The sequence below is a fragment of the Nymphaea colorata genome, chromosome 3, assembly GCF_008831285.2.
Source record: "Nymphaea colorata isolate Beijing-Zhang1983 chromosome 3, ASM883128v2, whole genome shotgun sequence".
Taxonomy (NCBI): Eukaryota; Viridiplantae; Streptophyta; class Magnoliopsida; order Nymphaeales; family Nymphaeaceae; genus Nymphaea; species Nymphaea colorata.
In genome coordinates, this window is record NC_045140.1 from 12,005,968 (window position 1) to 12,029,121 (window position 23,154).

The following is a 23,154-nucleotide window of genomic DNA, read 5'->3' on the forward strand; positions in this document are numbered from 1 at the left end:
GAGTGCATGTAAAACATGTGAATACCACATAATATACACAATATATTATTTAATTCATTCACAGAATCGTTCGTTATCAATTGACTTGGCCTTGCTTCACAAATAACACGGATGGAGTTGGAATTATCTAACAAGTTAATAAATTGAGCATGAACATGCCTTTGTTCGTTCAAATTCACCCAAACTATTATTCTTAAAAGTTGTCAAATAAAGTAATGCGTACTCAAACTCCATTTTATTCTCAAGAACTGAGTATTATTTAAATTTTCATAAACAAAGGGAAACAGGTTACTACATTTTAGCAACATCTGCTTGACATCTAAAATCTACGTTCCTGCTCGGCTGTTTTCAGAAAAAAAGAAAACGATTGCCTTCAAGAGGAAAAAGTAAAGTTGGAGGGCCACATCTGTGATTACAAGTACAAAGCTGGGCCTAGCTGATACTGGTTTTCCGGGCTGGCATATCTGTGTATATATCCACTCTCGCAGTCGTCCTCCCGGCGTTAAGGCCGCGGGGCGTGTGGCTGGACTCTTAAAGGACGACGTCCATCTCGAATAACTGCGCTCAACGAGAGACGGATAGTATCCCTCGAGACCTTGCGTTAATGCGACGTCCATGAAAATGGGGTGGATGCCGACCGTTGCAGCGATTCCCGCAGCAGCGGCGGTCTTCCCGGTCACTTCCTCTGCCTGTTTTTCCTTCTTCGTCCCCAAGTACGTGCCCTCCAAGCTCCAGTGTGGCGCCTCGGCCTTCCACCTCCCACGACCCCGAGCTCGGGTTTTGGGGTTGTGGCGGAAATCGAGGCCTCGCGTCCCTCGAAATTCAATCAATGATGAAGTTCCCGCGCCGGACGACGACCCTGATGTTCGAATTTCGGGTCTCTTCTTTGACCTTGGCCGCAGCTGTGCCATTTAAAAAAGAAAAATTCTGGGCGTGTTTGGATTTCGCGATGATTGTTTTTTTGGGAAAATGGCAGGTGGTTCGGTGGCTCCAAGCGGGGAAGGGTCGACCGGGTTGGTTGATCTTGGATGGCTTCCAGCTTTCCCGCACGTTCTGACGGCTTCAATGGCCAATTTCTTGTTTGGATACCATATTGGGTTAGTCATTCCAGCATTTACATGAATATAGAAGTCTTTGGTTTATTGTTAGTTTTGTTAGTTCTATGTTGTTGCAGAATCAAGTATCTCATGGAGAACTGAGCCCTTGATGTTAAGGTATGGATGAGGATATGTACTCATTTAAAAATTTGAATTTTTTTTCCTGTTGAACAGTGCTTTTCCTGCCAACCAAACGCCCCCTTAGCTAATGCAGTGAGAACGAACACGGGATTACTATTTTTCGTTGTTGGCATCTTCCGTCATTGAAGTTTCCAGCGCTATAGTGGATCGCCAATCGTTTTAGTTCACTGAAGCGAAGATCAACATTTTGCTCATAGATTTGGCTGATGTTACAAATGTTATCTGTTTACATGTTTACTACGTAATTGCAAGCTTGATTGTTGTGCTCTTGTTATTCAAACTTTTCGTTGTTACTTGTGAGTTGTGACCAATTGCTAGATGCTTTATAATTAGCTTCTCTGATAGCGGTTATTCGTTCGGTGCTTTCCTTGTCTTGGCTTTCCTGTTATTGGCGCGTTTACCAAGTCAAAGTCCATTCTGCAGGGTAATGAACGGCCCTATAGTTTCCGTTGCACGGGACCTTGGATTTGAAGGAAATTCCATCCTTGAGGGCCTCGTTGTGAGCATATTTATAGTCGGTGCATTCATTGGTAGCATAGGCTCTGGCTACCTGGTTGACAATTTTGGTTGTCGACGTACGTTTCAAATAAATGCTGTGCCATTGATTGCTGGGGCTCTTCTGTGGTAAGTACATTGGATGTATGGGCAAATTGTTTTCGTAAATTTTGACCGATAAAGTTAGCCACAGCGTAATTCTTGTTTGTCCTCTCTAACCCCGGACTTGGCCTAGTATTATTATAAAAACCTGAATCCTGGCCTTTTTGCCGAAACTCTTGCCACCTCTTTATTGTCTATATCAACAGTTTCTTACGCCAGGGCTGTAATGGATAAAGTGGTAATACACTAACGGTGGCATCATTCTTTGCTTCATTCTTGATTTTATTGCCTCTAAATTCTTTTCCTGGAAGTTGTTTTCCACACAAACTTTCACGGACAAGCATAGCCCTGCGAGTGGAAGATTGGTTTGATTTCATGAGCTGCCTCATTGCTCAGTCAATAGTTGGTGCTCATCAAATGTGAGATGGTCTGGTTGCTTTTATCAATGTTACTTATGAGTGTGCATTAGCATCCCGAACAGTTATATCTGTTTTCTTTGATCTTCTAGATAATGAAATGCAAATTATTTAGGAACCCAGAAACAAGGGGAGCGATTTTTGGGGATGTAGAATATTCGCATATGAACCTGTGCATATCCTGTGACATAGGTTATGGCCATAAATCTTATCTTTTTCAACTCAACAACTTGTGAGAGTAATTTTTGGAAATACCAAGTAAATGCATCTTAGTAAATCCTAATTCTTGATCTGTTTTACTTATCTGTGGACCATGGCATATTGGGCCTACAGTCACCGCTCTTATCTTACTAATTCAAAATCTCTTATAGCATCACAACGGCTGAGACGCCTCCAAGGGGCTAACAAGTAACAACCTATAGAATGGTAGGCTAGATAAAATAAATTAAAGAATATCATTTGAATGCTACTGCATACAACTTTGAAGCCAAAAGGGTGGCATGTGTCCAAGACTTGGAGCTCCCATGGTAGTGCATGATTGCCTAATAAGAGGATTATCTGCAAATACTAGCTTTGCTCATCATTATTGAGGCAATGACGTACTTCGTCACAACCACAAAGCAATGCAGGTAGTTATGGATGCACAGATGAATCATGGGATTCATTTTTATCTACTTCCTAAAGCACTGCATTGTCTGTGTGGAATCATATTCTCCATGGAACCATAGTAGGTAAAGTCGAAGGGGTATTTGATGTCCACTTTGAGCTTTCTTGGTTTATTATGTGGTCATTAATTTGACAAAGATTGAAGTCAAAATATTTGTTTCGCTCAAGTTTGAGTATCAACAATAGAATGCTTAATATGAGACAAAACAATTCTTTTCAGAGTGAAATAGTTTGATTATTTTAATGTGAACTTTGGAAAGGACAAATGGTTAAGAGGATGACAAATTGGTTTTCTATATACTGTCTATCAAGGATGAGAAAATCACATCTTAAAAGCAGATCTTCTAGTTTAGTTTAGCTGCTAGTCCATTGATGATGGAGGCTTTTCCTTGTAGGGGAGGAATTATTAGTGGAACATTATGTTCTTCAGTATGTCATCCGATGATGTTGAAATGAACAATAAACTACAGTATACTATTTATGCAAATGATACAAACTGTCAAATTTTTGCTAAAAATCGTGATAAAGCCATCCCACTGACAATCTGATTGCCCATATCGCAATTCTCTTAGGACTGAGAGCACCACTTCATGTTGAAGTGCTTCTTGGATAGCTATGTGTGGGGTCTAGCATTAAATTCTGAAAAATCTTCAGAAGTTGAACTGCTTCACTTTTACTTTCTACAAGTAGATAGTGTGGTTTTCTATTCTGCAAAGGTCCTTCCGTGTTGCTTGTATTTTATTTAACTAGTTAAATGACCCTGCAATTTGTTTTTATGAGTTTCATGCCTTGGTGTATTTTCAACTTCTTCAATGGAATTTGAAGTTTATCAGGTTCTCTTTTCATTATTGGCAGTGCACAGGCTCATTCCTTGGATGAGATACTTTGGGGTAGATTTTCAGTTGGACTTGGCATTGGCGCAAACACTGTTCTAGTTCCCATTTATATTTCAGAGGTATCATGTGAAGTTGAAGAATAATTCAAGACTTTTAATTGGATGCATGAGATTTATTTAGGGAATGAATCTATGTAGCAGCATGTTAAGAAAGTAAAATATTTAGTTTCTTGCAGTTCAAACTTCAATGCAAGAAAATGTCTCGGGACAATGTATTGTTGCTTTGCTCTGTTCATTAGAAAGTTTGCTCTGTTCGTTAGAAAGTACATCATGCAGAGACTTGAATTTTTATATCATAGTTGCGTATAAATGGAGGCAGAATACTGCTGAGAAGACAGAGAGGTATGATGTGGAATTTGGCTGCAAATGATTATAGTTCCCTTGACAGAATTGAAATTTATCTTAATGCCAATAGGTATCAGAACATACCTGAACATACTGAATATTTGGAAGTACTATGTCTCACAAACATATTATGACAAGGTGAAAAGAAAAGTAAAGGACATTGTTATGATGTTTCTACTATATTTTCAGTGTGTGTGATAGTTTAGGTGCTTATCTTCCTTCTACTTTTTTAATGCATTTGATCTGATTTTTGTTGGAAGGGTTGCTGTTAGATATTCATTTCTTTAAATATCATTATGTTTCTCAGGATTTGAATATTTTCCTATGAAATTACTACTGTTATTGCCAGGACTCCTTTATGAATAGTGAATACAAGTAAATGGGACAAGGGACATGCATAGCCAATAAATGCATCCACATGCCCTTCATTTACGCAGACAGTGAAATAGTCACTCATGCATCACAAAAACTTCGTTCCTACAAAGTGGTGTTAGTGTCATCTGTCCTGATATGACAACTTGTTGGTGTCCCCTTTCCAATAAATCTGCCTTTCTCTCTCTCCCAAACATGCAAAATCAAGTATGTCAGATTTATGAGTTTTCCATTATCTGATTGTCTTCAATGTTACTGGGCTTCAAATTTTTCCTTGATGTTCAATTGGAAGCATTATGTCTTTGACTTTTTTTGTTATTTTTGGAGCTCATAGCACTCATGCAGCATGGCATCATTCTATCTTAACCAATTACTCTTAGGTTCTACATTTATACTGCATACTTGCTCATGTCTCATGGGTTTGCCACCAAAGTAGGTATAAATGAGAAATAGACATGAATTTGTGTCCAATCATTTTATTCTCTTCTTCAAATTTTTCTCTTAACTATAGGCACTCATGGTTTGTTTCTTTGATTTTATATACATATAGTTGGTGCCCCATCTGTTCTAAAGGATTTACATAAATATTTTCTTCAGCCAGAGAGATTCTGATGCAGTGATTAGAGTTCCTCACTCTAATCCCTGTGGAAAGGGCACCAAAGAAAGGAAACAAAGGGGATCTTTTCTTGTGATTAGGGCTAGTTGATGATTAAGAAACCCTAATTCTCTTTTGATTATTGAATTTCCCTTGTTTTCCTGCAATTTTTTTCCTTTTGTTTGCTTTCTTTGGTGACCTTTCCATGATTAATGGTTTTCAGGAAATTTGTTTTCTGACTAGTTTTTTTAATATTATCCTAGGAGTTAACTGTATCTTTTGGTTTTGTTCCCATAAGGTTTCTCCAACACGATATCGTGGTTCATTGGGCACCATATGCCAAATTGGCACTTGCTTGGGTATAATTGCGTCGCTTCTTCTTGGTATACCATCTGATAGTACTCCAGATTGGTGAGTCTATTCTACACTTGTTCTGCATTGAATATGATTACAGAACAAATTTAGAGGTCATCAATTTGTATGCTATTTTAAGACTTTTATGTGATTGAGTTTCCTTGCCAGTTCATTAGATGTGCATTATGTGATTTTAGTTTTCCTATATGTGAGAGAGAGAGAGAGAGAGTAAACTAGAGGTCATCTCAGTCCATTTGTTTCTTTGTTGTTTTTTTTAATACTGCTCTGTGATTGAGTTTCTTTGCCAGTTCGTCTAGATGCATGTTGCATGTGTAGTTTGCCTACATGTGTGTTAGTTGTCGGCTAACAAGGTGCATAAAGGGGAGAAGAGAAGGGAACACAGAGAAAGAGAGAGAAAAACCAACATCAAATCATACTTAATTATGGCAAAACACAAGCTTAAGTATAAAGCACTGCGGGTCCGGACCAAATCGACTCCTACTGAAAGCATATCCATATTGGATTAGTCTAACATAAAAACAAAAATAAAACAGATACTGATGTTCAACCCCATCAGACTCCTACTGGGCGCCACGATCCATACATGGATTGTAACAAATACTCTCCCCTTTTAAGAACACCTTGTCCTCAAGGTGTGAATGATGGAAATCGCCTCTGTATAACCTCCGGGTCCTCCCATGTAGCTGGTAACTCATCCTCGGTTAACCATTCAATAAGCCACTGTGATTTCCACTTCTCGTCCACTTTGAGCCGTCTCACTCCTACTCGACGTAGGGGATGTATGCCGATGGGAGTCGCCAAGGCTGGTGCTGCTGCTACTTCCCCTTCTATAGGTGGCTTGAGTCACGCTTTTAGTTTTGATACGTGAAAGACCGGATGTATGGTGCTGCCCAATGGTAGTTGCAATTCATAGGCGAGATTGCCTACCATTTTTAGAATTTTATAAGGACCAACATACATTGAAAGCAGCTTACTTTGACTTACCCCTCGCATCCCTACCAAGCATCGGGGAGGTCGCCTTAGGAATACCCTTCCCTTTCTTGAAACTGAAGTGCTCGATGGCGCCGGTTGTATTGGATCACCATGCGATTTCGTGCGGCTATTAGGTGTTCCTTGAGGTCTTTAAGAATCACATCCCGGCACATCAACTGCATATTTGTAGACTCATCCCGTGTTGTACCCAGCTGATACCTTCTAATCATGGGTGGGGGTTGGCCATAAACGGCCTCAATCGGGGTGGTGTTCGTGGAGGTATGCCAGCTCGTATTATAAGCAAACTCTTCCCAAGATAAGTAGTTGACCCATGTTTTGGGGTGCTTCCCGACGAAACACCTCAAATAAGTCTCAAGGCTTTGGTTTACTACCTCTGTCTGTTTGTCTGTTTGCGGATGGATCGTGGCATCCCGTGCAGTCTCCCCACTTGCTCTTGAAAAGTCTGCACCACTGTTTTGGCCGAAAATGGGTGTGCGAGAGACATAAAGTGTGCATATTTAGAAAGCATGTCTACCACCACCAATATAATGGACTTACCGTGGGAGCAGGGTAATCCTTCGATAAAATCATAGATATGTCTTCCCAAATCTGCTCGGGAATAGGAAGGGGCTGCTGGAACCATGCAGGCCTCGTGGTCTCATACTTATTGCGTTGTCATGCATCACATTGCTGCACATACTTCCGCACTTCACGCTTCATCCCCTTTCAGAAAAATGCTGCTCTTAAGCACTAATATGTTCCTTCTATGCCTTCATAACCTACACCTTTGGAATCGTGAAAATGCGGGATCAAAGTACCTAGTTAGGCTGTCTCGGGTGGGATAAACACCCGATTGTGGGAGTAGAGATAAGGGGGGCACCATTCATAACAATATCGTCTCGTAGGATCCTATATTAACTCTGCTCTTATCCTCTGCACCGATGTTGCCGACTGGTGGGCTTGTTGAATATCTGCCCAAAGGTCACAGTGAATGGCCGATAAGGTCCAGAACCCTCTCCCTTCATGCAACTGTCGAGATAGTCCATCTGCTGCGGTATTTTCTTTTCTACTGCGATGTCGAATCTCGAAATCAAAACTAAGCAGTTTCATTACCCAACGCTGCACGACGGGTACTAGCGTTTGTTGTTGGAGACAATAACGTAGGTTGTGGTGGTCCGTCAGCACCACAAATTTCTATCCCAACAAGTAATGACGCCATCTGAGAACTGCTAGCACCATAGCAATGAGCTCGCGCTCGTAGGCTGATTTACTGCAGAAGGTGGGTCCCATGGCGTGACTGAAGAAAGCCATAGACTCATAGAGTGTTGGTCTTGGCTCAAAACTGCTCCTACCCCTATGTTTGACGCGTCCGTCTCTACCTCAAACTGCATGGTGAAATCGGGCATGCGTAGGACCGGCGCCGACGTGATGGCCTGTTTGAGCTTGGCAAACGCTTCCTCGGCCTGGGCTGACTATTGAAACTGGCCTTTTTTTGTCAGATGTGTCAGTGGCGCTACGATACTCCCGAAGTTTCGTACGAACTTGCGGTAGTACCTTGCCAATCCCAGGAAGCCATGTAACTCCCTAACCGACTGCGGTGTGGCCCAATTACGCATGGCTAATACTTTATCCTCTTCCATCTTGACGCCGCCCTCGCTGATAACATGGCCGAGGTATGTGACCTGACTCATCCTGAATGAGCACTTTGAGAACTTGGCGTGGAGGGTGTGTTGCCTCAGGGTAGATTGAACCACCCACAGGTGATTTAAATGGGTCTCTTCATCTGCACTAAAGACAATGATGTCTTCAAAGAAGACCAGTACGAACCTGTGCAGGTGCAGTCGAAAGATATCGTTCATGAGAGATTAGAACGTTGCCAGAGCATTCGTGAGACCAAATGGCATTACGTGGAACTCATAGTGACCATCCAGCGTCAAGAAGGCTGTCTTGGGGACATCCTGTGGTGCAATCCGGATCTGGTGATATCTGGCTCGAAGATCTAATTTGGAAAACAGGGTTGTGCCTTTGAGTGCATCTAGGAGGTCTTTCACCATAGGAATTGGATACTGATCTTTCACAGCGACAACATTTAAGGTGCGGTAGTCCACACAAAATTGCCAGTTACCATCCTTCTTGCGAACGAGGAGAGCGGGAGACCCAAAGGGGCTGCTGCGACTGGGCTGAATAATGCCCTGTTCTAACATCTCCTGCAGCAGTCAAGTTAGGGCATCACGTTGGGTCAAATTATACTTGTATGGTCTCTTCACTGCTTCTGCTCCCGATTGAAGTTCTATGTCATGGTCATAGGCGCCGGGAGGAGGTAACCCATGCGGAACATCGAACATGTAGAAACACGAACCACAAAGAGAGAGAGTGGAGAACGAACACACAATCTACGTGAAAAACCTCAGAAAGAGGTGAAAAACCACGGGGAGGCTCTGACCTAGGGGCACACCGCAACCCTAGGAGAGAGAAAATTATATTTCACTTAATTCAACACTAAACACAAGTGACAATATAAAGAGGGAGAGAGGAGAAGCCGCCTAGGGTACCGAGCCCGCCTCGGTACCCGCGCCCCATAGAACCGGGTCCAGGAATGGATCCGGTTCCCACAGCAACATATTCTAACACTCCCCCTCAAGCTTGGCATACATGTCAAACATGCCAAGCTTGCTAACATTCTTTTCGAATGAAGAAGTACAAAGCCCTTTAGTTAGGACGTCTGCAACTTGATCTTCAGACTTCATATATGGCAGAATCAGCTCCTTTGAGTCAATGTGTTTCCGGATAAAATGACGGTCAATCTCCACATGTTTGGTCCTGTCATGTAGAACTGGATTATTGGCAAGATTAATCGCAGACTTGTTGTCACAGTACATCTTCATTTTATCTCCCAGTTCCACACCAATATCAGTCAAAAGAATCTTCAGCCACAGCATCTCTGTAACCCCCATTGCAACAGCCCTGTACTCAGCCTCAGCACTAGACCTCGAACATACTTCTTGCCTCTTACTTCTCCAAACAACTAGGTTACCTCCAAGAAAGATACAATACCCTGTAGTAGACCTCCTTGTGTCAGTGCAACCTGCCCAATCTGCATCTGAGTAGCCCTCAATAGTAAGTTTGTCTTGTCGAGTATACAGCAGTCCTTTTCCTGGGTCATTCTTTAGATATCCCAACACTCTTTCTGCACTCTTCCAGTGACAATCCGTGGGAGCATGCATAAATTGACTTAGCACATTTACCGCATACGTGATATCAGGGCGAGTTAGAGTAAGATAGATAAGCTTACCTACTAGCCTCTGATATCGCCCTTTTCCTTCCTCATCCAGAATAGTGCCCGTCTTGATACTTATCTTAGTTCCCGACTCTATAGGAGTAAGATAGGGCCTACAACCAAGTTTGCCTGTCTCCTTTAGTAAGTCAAGAGTGTACTTCCTTTGATTCATAACCAGCCCTGTCTCTGATCGAGCAATCTCTATCCCCAGAAAGTATCTCAGCTTACCCAGATCCTTGAGGTCGAATTCTTTAGCTAATCTCTCCTTCATCTTTCTGTTTTCTTCTTCGTCACTGCCAGTGACAATCATATCATCAACGTAGACAAGGAGAAGACTCACCAGACCACCTCTCTGCTTTATGAATAGGGTATGATCTCCATTTCCTTGCTTGTACCCAGTAGACTTCATAACGATCCTTAGTCTCTCAAACCAAGCTCTAGGCGACTGCTTCAAGCCATACAAAGCTTTCTTGAGGTGACAACATTTTCCCTCTTGAACATACCCGGGAGGCATGCTCATATAGACTTCTTCCTCCAGATGGCCGTTCAAGAACGCATTTTTAACATCAAGCTGGTCCATGCGCCACTTCCTGTGCACAGCAAGAGCAAGAATAACCCTCACGGTCTTCAACTTTGCAACAGGGGCAAAGGTCTCAAGATAGTCGATCCCATACTTCTGGCTGAACCCCTTTGCAACCAAACGAGCTTTATATCGATCTACAGTGCCATCAGGTTTGTACTTCACGTTGTAAACCCACTTAGAGCCAACTAAGTGTGTCCCTTTAGGGATATCAACAACTTCCCATGTTTTGTTCTTAGCTAACGCACCCATCTCCTCTGTCATAGCATGTAACCACTTGGGATCATCCTTAGCATCATCCACCGACCTGGGAATAACAACTTTGGATAAGGTTGTGATAAAACATTTGTAATTTGTACTGAGCTTAGCATAAGAAACAAATCTCTGAATAGGGTGAGAAGTACATGACCTGGTGCCTTTGCGCACAGCAATGGGGAGCTCTTCATTCGATGGACTTGGGTCATCCGGAGAGATCACAGGATTGGGATTGGTTCTATCCTCATCACCAACATCTTCCACTGTAGCTTTCTCCTTTCTGGCATAAACCTGGCCAAACAAGTGATCCCGGGCAACAATGGGCTGAGCATCCACCGTGACCCCTTCCATATGGCTGCCCTTCTCATTACTGACCGTGACCGTGTCAATCACACTGGGACTAACCTTGTAATCCAAAAACTCCATAAACTGAATTAGCTGATTAGAGGAATACTCTTCCCCTTTGTTCCCAAGACACTCCCCCTGAAGAGGATTCACCGAAAAATACGACTCATGTTCATGAAATGTGACATCCCTCGAAACATACACTTTGGAAGTAGTGGGATCCACACATTTATACCCCTTCTGAGTGGAAGAGTACCCCAAGAAAACTCCTTTAATAGACCGGGGATCAAGTTTTTTGAGAGTAGGACTATGATTATGCACAAAACAACTGCACCCAAAGACACGAGGAGTAAGAGGCCACGGATTCTGAGTGGGCCACAGGGTAGAATAAGGAGACTGACCATCCAACACCCTAGTAGGCATACGGTTAATGAGATGTGCACTAGTGAGAAGTGCATCACCCCAATACCGCTTCGGGACATGACGTTGGAACATAATGGCCCGGGTAACATTCAATAGATGACGATTTTTACGTTCAGCTATACCATTTTGAGGAGGGGTATAACTACAAGAGGTTTCATGAACAATACCCTTGCCTTTCAAGAATTCATCAAGGGATTGGGAGACATATTCCCTTGCATTATCCGTACGGAAAGCTTGAACAATAGTATGGAATTGAGTCTCAACAAAGGCAACAAAGTTTTTCACAACTGCTGGAACCTCACTACGTTCTCGCAACAAGTACACGAACGTACATCTAGAGTAATCATCAATAAGCGTCAAGAAATAGTGACAACCACCACACGTGGGTACTCCAGAAGGACCCCAAACATCGGAATGAACTAAGGCAAATGGATGAGTGGTTTTATTCAAAGAAATAGGGTACGAAGCCCTGACATGTTTAGCCAATTGACACACTTTACAAGCGAAGGAGTCAATTGAGATAGAAGCAAACAAATGAGGAAACAACTTCTTTATTAACTGGAAGGGTAGATGTCCAAGACGCTCGTGCCATCGCAGAACAGTAGATCTATCGTTCACACCAGACAAGTGACCACTCGTGGCAGAAATCAATGCTGAAGCAACTTGTACCGGCAGCCTGTAGAGCCCATCAGTAACCGAACCAATCCCAATCTTCTTCCCCGTCACCAAGTCCTGCAGGGAACAATGATCAGCAGAGAAAATCAGATTACAGTTTAATTCTTTAGTAATACTGCTGACAGAGAGTAAGTTCACAGGAATATTTGGAACATGCAGGGCATTGTGGAGACGGTATTTGTTCAACAGGGACAAGCTCCCTTTCCCAGCCACAGAGATAGAAGACCCATCTGCCATAGACACGCGTTGCTTGCCAGAGGAAAGTTGATATTCTTGAAAGAGTTTAGAGTCCCCTGTCATGTGGTGAGTGGCTCCACTATCAACAATCCAATCACCAAGAGAAGGGTTACCTTGATCAGTCGAGGCAACGAGAGCTTGGGCTAGCTGAGCCCCTTCAGACGTGGAGGACTCCTCAGGGGTAGTAGATAGACGGCTGATGTACGCCTGTAGCTCCTTGAGTTGAGCAGGGGACAACTTGGACTTTGCACCACTAGAAGAATTGCTCTGACTGGAATCAGACACAGAAGGGCTACGCTTGCCAGAGGGAGGACGACCTCTGACCAGTCTCTTCTCGGGATGAAGATCCCAACAGAAATCCACCGAATGCCCCAACTTGTGGCAATGAGTGCAATGTCGGGCAGGACGCTGCCCAGTCCCTGAGGCACGGCTGACAAAGGCAGAAGGGCCATGACCGGTGTCAAGATGCATCACCTGGCGACGTTGTTCTTCAGACTCAACACGAGCATATACTTCCTCTATCCCCGGAATCTCATCACCATTAAGAATCTGGCTACGAATAGACTCAAATTCATCCCGCAGGCCTCCCAGAAACAGAAACGTACGGTCCATCCATTCCTTTTCCCAGTAGAGGGAATGATCTGAACCGCATGTCCACTCATCAGTCACATGATAATCTAGCTCCTCCCACTTGGTCTTCAGGGCAGCATAGAAGGCAGCAACAGACAAATCACCCTGTGTCAGAGAGTAAATACTGCGTTTAATCTGATAGGTGCGCAAATGTCTCTTCTTGCGACCATACATCTTTGCAAGCACAGTCCACATATCAAAAGAGGTCGGCTTCCGCAGAATGAGGGGCTGGATATCGGATGACACGGAGCTGATAATCCACACCTTCACTTGGCTGTCCTCCAACGCCCACGTCGCCCATTGAGGATCAGATTTGATGGGCGCAGGTTTGTCGCCAGTGATGTAAGAGAGACGCCCACGGCTAGTAATCCCAATCTCGAGAGCGGCAGACCAAGATAGGTAATTGTCCTTGGTCAGACGGATGGAGGTGACCTGGATCGGCACGTTCTCAGTCTTGGAGGCGCTGCCCGTGTCAAGAACGGCATCTTTTTGAGTCCCCATCGCTTCTGCCATCACAAACAAGCACACAACAACAAGAGGCACAGCAGCGGGAATGAGGCAACGGCGACGGGAAGGAGGCAGCGGCGACGGCGGCGGGAATGAGGCAGCGGCAACGGAAAGCAGGCGACGGGGAAAGCAGGCGACGGCGCAACACAGAGGCCACCCACGGTGGCAGAAACAAAGAACGGGGCGAACGGAGGACCGCGGAGGCGCAACAGAGGACGGCGGAACAGAGGACGGCGGAACAGAGGACGGCGGCGGCGGAACAAAGGACGGCGGCGGCAGAGCAGGGCGACGTCACAAGGGCAGCAGCGACGCCGGAACAGAGGACGGCGGCGGAACAAAGGACAGCGGCGGCAGAGCAGGGCGACGTCACACGGGCAGCAGCGGCGCCGGAACTTCAACGGCGTCGGGCGACGAAAAAACTTGACGATCCTCGGAAAAAACGCTTCTCCAACTCCGCTGGCTCTGATACCATGTAGAAACACGAACCACAAAGAGAGAGAGTGGAGAACGAACACACAATCTACGTGGAAAACCTCAGAAAGAGGTGAAAAACCACGGGGAGGCTCTGACCTAGGGGCACACCGCAACCCTAGGAGAGAGAAAATTATATTTCACTTAATTCAACACTAAACACAAGTGACAATATAAAGAGGGAGAGAGGAGAAGCCGCCTAGGGTACCGAGCCCGCCTCGGTACCCGCGCCCCATAGAACCGGGTCCAGGAATGGATCCGGTTCCCACAGCAACATATTCTAACAGAACACATCTGAAAATTCCTCTAACAAGGCAGGTAGTCGCATGCCAGCGATATTGGGAGCCGGCCTTTCTTCTGCAACTGCGTTGGCCAGGAGTAGCACGTGGGAAGTGGTTGCCCCATGTAGCATTTTGGAGGTGGCGGCCTCCCTCACTGGTTGTCTTGGAATAGCCGACAAGGTTAGGCACGTCCCACCTGGCTGTGTAAGGTGCATTTTCATGTTGATGAAGTCCTACACGACCTCGCCCAGTCCTTTCAACTAGTGAATTTCCAAGACAAGGTTTGCCCCTGCCATGGCTAGTGTATACAACTGCACTGAAAAACCATGGCCTTGGATCTCCAACTTCTCGTCGATGCACCGCCTTTTACATTTTAGTGTACTCCCATCTCCCACGACCACATCAAATGCAGGTTGGTGGTCTATTTTGCACGCAAGGGCTCTAGCAGACTTCCCACCAATGAAGTTGTGTGTGGAGCCGGTATCCACTAGTACAATGACCGTCCGACCTCGGAGTCGACCTTCAACGCGCATCAATTGTGGCACCTCGTGTCTCGATAGGGCATGGAGGGATATTTCACGCGAATGAGTGAGTCCTTCATCGAGTTGCCCCCACTCGCGTAAGTTCTCTCCAGGGACGTCATCATCTTCTTCCTCGACTAATTACATGTGGAGTTGCCTATAGGCGTGGCTTGGAGCCCATGGTTGATCACATTGGAAACAAATACCTTGACGAAGTTTTTTTTCATGTATTTGTTCCGGGGTGAGGTGGTGAATAATAGGGCGGGTTTGTTGGTCTGCCGAGGTTCGCCCTGGATGGATGTGCCTTTGGGCCTGTAGGGGCTACGGTTTGGAGACGAACCATGGTCGTGCCTCGGTCTAGTGTCTGATATTGACGCTGCTTCTCTTCCACCAGGCAGGCCGTCACAAAACAATCATGCAAGTTGAGGGGTCGCATGCCCTGCACCTCAATACGGATTTCCTCCTTGAATCCCCCCACAAAGGCGCCAATCAAAGCGTCCGTGGGCCAACCTCGAACCATGTTGCTAAGTTCTTCGAAGTGCTTTTGGTATTCGACAACTGAGCCATTCTGCCTTATCTTGGGGAGCTCTATGTTATAATCAATGTAAGCCGAAGGCTCGAAGCGCACTGCCATGGCTGCGATCAAAGACCTCCAATCTGAGAGCCCGTGTTTGCACTACTAGCCAGCGGTACCAACGAATAGCTTGCCCCGTTGAAGTTCATGGCAGCGTGAGCCACCTTCATCGTCTCCAAGATCCCATGGCACTCAAAGAGTTGTTCTGCTTTAAATATCCAACTATGTAGGTCTTCTCCACTGAATCGAGGGAAATCTATCTTGGCGGGCTTGAATCGCTTCTGATCATACCCCTATAGGCGCCGGTGGGAGAGTTAGGTCTGGTGGAATTAGGGACAAACCCCATAGGGAAGTCGGGCTGGTTGCTGTTGCACCTGGGAATGGCCCCTGTGTTCATGCCGACGGGGCCGAAGATTGGTGTAGTGGTGGGCAAAGCGCTGTTGGTGGAGATGGCCGACCTGAATGAGCCAAAGGCGATGCCGGAGCTGCTGGCTGGAGACAGGAAAAGGAGAACGGCGTTGAGAGGAGGAGCAGGCGGTTCGTGGACGACGTCGACTGTGTTGGGGGTTCAGAGCAAACTGGGTGCTGCACACGCCGGCAAACGGCCGCTGGAAGACGCCGGAGCCGCTGGCTGGAGACAGAAAAAGGGGAACTGTGCTGAGCAGAGGAGTAGGTGGTTTGTGGCCGACGTCGACTGTGTTGGGGGTTCAGAGCAAACCGGGTGCTGCACACGCCGGCCAACGGCCGCTGGAAGGAGGTCGCTAGGCGCTGTGGTCGCCGGAAGTGGGGAACGTGGGGGAGGCTGCTGCAGCAGATTGTGAAAGGCCATTGTGATAGCGGCGTGAAGGTGAGTTTCGGTCTCAATCTGGGAGCGTTCCATGTTCTGCAGTTGCCGGTTGGCTTCGATAATCGTCTCCTCGGTCCAGGCGCGGTGAGCCTCCACTGCGGCCAAAGCGGCGCTATTGAAAGGAGGCACGTCCTGTTCATCGGTCGCTGGCGGCTCGGCCATACCGGGCTCTGATACCAATTGTTAGCCGTCGGCTAACAAGGTGTGTAGAGGGAAGGGAACTGAGAGAGAGAGAGAGAGAGAGAGAGAGAGAGAGAGAGAGAGAGAGAGAGAGAGAGAGAGAGAGAGAGAGAGAGAAACCAACATCAAATCATACTTAATTAGGGCAAAACACAAGCTTAAGTATAAAGCACCACGGGTCCGGACCCGACTGACTCCTCCTGAAAGCAGATCCATATTGGATTAGTCTAACATAAAAACATAAAGAAAACAGATACTAATGTTCAACCCCATCCGACTCCTACTGGGTGCCACGATCCATACATGGATCGTAACAATGTGTGTGGCTGTGACATGTTGATGCCCTTGTTTTCTCTGCCTTTTCTTTATTATTTTTGTTCTTTCAATTCCTAAACCTGTTCAAAAGAAAAAGCATTACCAAGGTTGCTGACTATGTTCAAAAGAAAGATGCTTATATTCATCATTCATGTAATCTGAAAATCATAAAACTGGAGAAACTCGAAAAGAAGGAAACAAAAAGATGCATGAAAAAGTTTTAGAAGGCTATATATGATGAGTTACCATATCATCAAGATCAACATATATTCTTTTGTCTAGCAGCTTATGGAGATCTTTGGAGTTTGGTCTTTTAAGCATTCAGAAAAGGTGCTTCTTTCTGCATCTTTATCTGCTACTTATGTGCTTCGTGGCCCTTAGGGTCATAGATTTCTATTTGAATGCAAAATGAAGTCTTGGTGCTTCATAAATTTCATAATCTTTTGATGTAGGAGTTGCATTGTTTTCCCATTTTTTAATTTAATGGTAATGACTCGCAAGTAGAGTATGCTTTTGATTAATTGACTATCTAATTATGCAATGGTTAATTTAGAGACTTTCGTTTGAACTTTTTCTGGTTATTCTACAAACTTCTAATTTAATCTGTAGGTGGCGGACAATGCTCTTCATTGCAAGCATTCCAGCGGTAATAGTAATGTTTGGGATGCAATTTGCTGTCGAAAGTCCACGTTGGTTATGTAAGGTAGTTAATGGTGCAAAACAGATTCTCTGTTGTTCATAGTCAATATTTTGATTTGCATGGTTTGTGAACTGTTAATGTTGCTTTGTTTAGTGTACAGGCTGGCAAATGGGATGATGCTAAAATGGTAGTTAGCCGGATTTGGGGTGAATCTCAAGTAGATAATGCAATGAAGGAGATCCGTTCTGTTGTTAATCTTGATGGCAGTGACATTGAGGCTGATTGGTTAGAACTCCTTCAGGAGCCCCATAACAAAGGCATGGACCATATATTGTTTATGCACTTTCATTGGGCAGATGCATCCGTGTGTTTTTGCATGTGTACTTTCCTTTTTTATCAAGCATGCATGTACAGATGGATTTAACTGTTTGATTCCTTCGACTGTTGTGAGTCCTTTTATTGATGATTTTGGTTCCCTTGGTTGAACTTTGAAGTGATATATGCTCCTAGCTATAAGCTTGAAGATGCAAATTACCTTCCCTTCTTTGGTACTCAATAAGCAAAGAAACTGTTTCATTCTTGTGTTTGTTAAGCAAAAATGTATACCTCTCTTAAGAAACAAAATTGAAGGAGAAAATGAAATCATAATGACATGCTTAAAACATGTGCAGCTTCCAGCAGATCTCTTATTTTATTGGGGATTTTAATCATGATGGCTGCATGTAATTTCATGTTATGAAGGGAAATTTCTTAATATAAATCCAGGAAGAGATGATGCAAACAACACAGTTCATGTGGTTTCTCTGTTGATTTCTACCTAAATGTGTAGAAAGTTTATTTTATGTTTGTTAGTGGGTCTGTATGGAGCTTCCTATTATTCAAGTAGTGTATCTTATTATGACATAAGCCCTGAGAATGCCATAGGTCCAAATATTTGTATATGGATTCTAACCAATGGACTACTTTTGTTAATGTTAGAATCTGTATGAGGCATTGAAGTCAGATTTTGCATGCAGTAGGTTGTTTTGAGACATTTAGGTTTTCGCTGTTCAGCATGTTTTAAATTTAAATAGCAGCCCATCTTATTCTAATTTGTAAAATAGATATAAATTCCTTTGATGGGTGGATATCTCGCAAAATTTTCACAAAGTTATTTCTACTCTGAGACCCAAACAGGTGTTACGTTTAATTTGAAGAGTGCAAGGATTAAGGTAAGGAGTGATTTTAAGCTCCAGCAAAGCAATGTCTTGATTCTGACAGGCTAACTTGGGAGAAAAGTTCTTTTGTTCCAATTAAGTTCCCTACTGATAAGTTTTTTGGGGATGGACAAGATGGATGGAAGTTAAGTTCTCTTTCAAGTGGAAATCATTCACAAATGCTGCACCATCTATAGTTTGTGTGCTTTGGCTGTAATTTGAAGTTTGTTAGTTTACATTTTACAAATGCATTACTGCATAAATTTAGAGAGTGTGCTTTGTGTTCACATATGCAGTCAGTGTTCATATGCCTGCACGTGAGTGCATGCATTCATTCACATGCACATGAAAGCACAGGTATGCGTATGCACCATAGTCACAAATAACGTTTCGAAGTTTTAAATGGCAAGGTTTTTCTCAGGTATAATACAGCGAGCTTGAAAAAAGGGGAAGAAACAGGAAAAATATGGTAAATTTTTAAAATTAAAAAAAACTAAAAATGGGAGGAAAATAAAATAAGTGAGAAACTAATAACATTGTTGCGAGAGAGAGAGAGAGGCAGCAAAAAGTTGAAGTTCATTACGTGACCCTAATCTCTATTAAGAGATTAGGGTTAGGGAAAATTACAAGAGAAGTCCACTAAAAATAACAAAACATTTAAAGAGATCCTCCCTAACTTCCTAATATTTCAGAAAACCCCTTTTTGTATCTTTAACACTCCCCCTCAAGCTGGAGCATATATATCAATCATGCTCAGCTTGTTACAACATCTCAGGAAATCACCTATGGGAAGAGCTTTAGTGAGAATATCTGCTGCCTGATCTTCTGAGGAGACGTGAATAGTGCTAACAATTCCTCCTTGAACTAAGTCCCGAATATAGTGGCAATCCACTTCAATGTGTTTAGTCCTCTCATGGAAGACAGGATTGTTAGCGATATATGTAGCTGCCTTGTTGTCACAATACATCTTCATTGGGAGATTCACTGAGACATCCAACTCTACAAGTAGTGATCTAACCCACGACATTTCAGCCGCAGTTTGAGCCATAGCCCTATATTCCGACTCAGCACTAGAACGAGCCACAACATTCTGCTTCTTGCTCCTCCAGGAAATAAGATTACCGCCCACAAAGACACAAAAACCGGTAGTAGACTTCCTGTCATCTACAGATCCAGCATAATCAGCATCACTATACGCCTCGATGCCAACACATTCTCCTTTCTTGAACCATAGCCCCTTTCCCGGGGCTGATTTCAAGTATCTTACAATCATTAGAGCTGCATCCCAGTGAACTTTTCGGGGTTTTTCCATGAATTGGCTCAACTTATTTACAACAAAGCTAATGTCGGGACGAGTGACAGTGAAATATAACAGTTTCCCTATCAGAGATCTGTAAGATCTAGAGTCAAACGGCTCTGAGTCATCATCATGTATATGAATGCGAGGATTCATGGGAAGTGTGACAGGTTTAGCCCCCAATAGTCCCGTTTCCTGCAGAAGATCAAGAACATATTTCCTTTGAGACACTACAACTCCTTTATTACTACGAGCCACCTCAATACCAAGAAAATAACGAAGTTGTCCAAGGTCTTTCGTAACAAAGTATTGCTGTAAAAACTCCTTTGTTTGAGCTATCTCTTGATCATTTTCCCCTGTAAGAACAATATCATCCACGTAGACAATCAATATCACAAGTCCTGCTGAGCCTCGCTTGATAAACAATGAATGATCAAGCTGGGATCGGCGAAATCCACACTTAGATAACACTTCAGTAAGCTTTTGGAACCATGCACGGGGACTCTGTTTGAGTCCATAAATAGCTTTCTTTAACTTGCATACCTTGGAACACTCCCCTTGTCGCTCAAAACCAGGTGGTTGCTGCATATAAACGATTTCAGAAAGGTCTCCATACAGAAAGGCATTTTTGACATCCAATTGAAAAAGAGACCACTCTCGTTGGACAGCAAGAGAGATAATCAACCGAATAGTGCCCAATCGGGCCACAGGCGAAAAGGTCTCAAAGAAGTCAACACCATAAGTCTGAGTATACCCTTTTGCGACAAGACGGGCCTTGAACCTTTCAACTGACCCATCAGAATGATACTTGATGGTGAATACCCATCGTGAGCCAACCACATCACAGCGTGTTGGGGGGTCTACCAAATCCCAAGTCTCTCGAGAAAGAAGAGCATCCATTTCCTCCTGCATAGCTTGTCGCCAACGTGGATCTAACAGGGCGTGATGGTGCGAGGACGGGATAACATGACTAGATAGAGCTTGATCAAACTGTACTAAGCGTGTACTCAGATGAGCAGTAGAGACAGAATTAGATATAGGATGTAAGGTACACTGTCGCTTGCCCTTGCGAATAGCAATAGGGAGATCTGTTGCAGAATAGTCATCACTTAAACTTGAGTCAGTCTTATCAGTAGAGCTTACCTCTTGAGACGATGCTGGTGGACGGTTGAGAGAGGGACCTAGACGACGAGTGTAAACCAACGGAGGCTCAAGAAAACGTTCATGTGACCTAGGTTGAGATGATGAAAATGACTCAAGTGACACTGGTGGAATAGGAAGAGGTATAGGTGCATGCATCTCAGATGAAGAGGGACTTGACGGAGGGAAATAAGGACGAGACTCAAAGAAGGTAACATCCGCACTGATAATATCTTTCTTGGTCAAGGGATCAAAGCATTTGTATCCCTTTTGATTGGCTGAATAGCCAATAAAAATACATTTGATGGCTTGGGCAGCAAGTTTGCTTTTGTTCGGGCCTAGGATATGTGCAAAGCAAGTGCATCCAAAAACTTTGGGAGGTAAATGAAATAATGAACGCCCTGGATATAGAATTTGAATTGGAATACGGTCTTGAATGGAGGAAGATGGTAATCTATTAATGAGGTAACACGCAGTAAGAATAGCATCACCCCAAAAATAGGCAGGCATGTGAGAATGTAACATGAGGGTACGAGCTACGTTTAGGAGTTGCCGATGTTTGCGTTCGGCTACACCATTCTGTTGGGATGTATGTGGACAAGTATATTGAGGTCGAATTCTATGGTCGGCATAAAACTGAAGTAGAATGGAAGACTTGAATTTAAGAGCATTATCAGTGCGAATATTTTTGACAATGAGTCCAAACTGAGTTTTTATTTCCTTGATAAATTTTTGAAGAATACATATGACTTCAGATCTTTCCCTTAACAAGAAAACCCAACTGACTCTAGTAAAATCATCAACTAGAACAAGATAATATCGAAAATATGATCGAAAAGGAACCCGACTAGGACCCCATACATCCACATGAATGAGATCAAATGGACTCTGACTCGACGGACTCTGACTCGAAGGAAAGCTGCTCCGTGTATGCTTGCCCAACTGGCAGGCATCACATAAGAAGGACTCTGATGCAGGAATATCTGGAAACATGCGACGAAGTTTTGGTACTGAAGGATGACCCAGTCTGAGATGCCATTGGAAGGGAGAAGGCTTGGAAGGGACTGAAGATGCAGCAACATCAACTGGGATTGACAAAAAATAAAGGCCCTCACGCTCATGGCCGCCACCAATCATCTTCCCAGTTGGTAAGTCCTGAAAAGAACAAGAGTCAGATTCAAAAATGACTTTACATTGTAAGTCGATAGCTAGCTGTTTCACAGATATCAAATTAACAGGAAACTGAGGAGCATATAGCACATGTGTAATAGTGCCTAAACGTGGAAGGTAAATATCACCGCTACCCAAAACAGGGGACAACTTGCCATCAGCCAGCTTAACATGCTGTGGTGTAGAAAATCTGACAAATGATGAAAAATTTTGTGGTTGATTACAACAATGTCTAGAAGCGCCCGAGTCTATCATCCATGTCATACCTGGATCAGCAGTAGGAGCACCAACAGAGAATGCTGAATCTACAACAGCGGCATTGGTAGTTGTAGAGGTAGATGTAGAGGCAGACCTCTGAGCAAGAACACGATCATATTCATCCTTACTTAGGTTAAGGGAATATAACATAGATATAGAAGGATCAGTAAAAGACTCAACCACAGATATTGTTGCCTTTGAATGAGTTGCTTTGGATGAAGAAGGACCTCTGCTTGTGGTGATTCTACCTCCACCACGTCCAGATGAAACATTAGACCTGAGGTGAGGATGTTTGTCCCAACAACGATCCTCTAGATGACCAATTTTGCCACAATAAGAGCACTGAAATCTGCCACGTCCAGCACCACGGCCTGTACCACGTCCCCTAGTGCCTCCAAAAGAACTAGGGCTCCGTCCTCCTGATATCACAAGTGCAGAGACTGGTGTGTCATGCGTAGTCTGAGAAAGAGTGGCTGCAAAACGACTCAGCCTATTATATGTGTCTGCTAAATCTGGAAGTTCACTGCCTGTTAGAATTTGAGACTTTGCCACAGAGTATTCTGAAGATAGGCCAGATAAAAACTTCGCCACCATACCAGTCTCAACGTGTGATGCATAACAATGCTGGTAAGGTGGACGAAGAGCCTTTAACCGTTCATATGCAGCAGTCAAAGTAGCAAAATATTGGGATAGGTCCTGATCCCCTTGTCGAATGTTACATAACTCCTCTTCTAGTTGTAGGATTTTGATTACATTAGTGGCATGCGAGTATGTCTTTCTCAAAAAAGACCACATATCCTTGGCCTTGGTATAATATGCAATAGTTGGGGCTATATGAGACTCCACACTATTCATAATCCAAGA

The 23,154-nt window shown here is 43.9% G+C and overlaps 1 protein-coding gene across 4 annotated transcripts in view; it reads left to right on the top strand.

Annotated features, from left to right (window-relative positions):
• The first annotated feature begins 481 nt into the window (after positions 1 to 481).
• The window catches only part of LOC116249940 (probable plastidic glucose transporter 1), a 34,696-nt gene continuing 12,023 nt past the window's right edge, over positions 482 to 23,154 (top strand). For all 4 annotated transcript variants that reach the window (XM_031623259.2, XM_031623260.2, XM_031623261.2 and 1 more), the window contains exons 1-7: positions 482 to 877; positions 977 to 1,097; positions 1,662 to 1,862; positions 3,773 to 3,872; positions 5,423 to 5,535; positions 17,199 to 17,292; positions 17,390 to 17,546. In XM_031623259.2, coding sequence (XP_031479119.1) covers positions 616 to 877; positions 977 to 1,097; positions 1,662 to 1,862; positions 3,773 to 3,872; positions 5,423 to 5,535; positions 17,199 to 17,292; positions 17,390 to 17,546 — 1,048 coding nt within the window. In that variant the 5' untranslated portion in view covers positions 482 to 615. The remainder of the gene's footprint in view (positions 878 to 976; positions 1,098 to 1,661; positions 1,863 to 3,772; positions 3,873 to 5,422; positions 5,536 to 17,198; positions 17,293 to 17,389; positions 17,547 to 23,154) is intronic.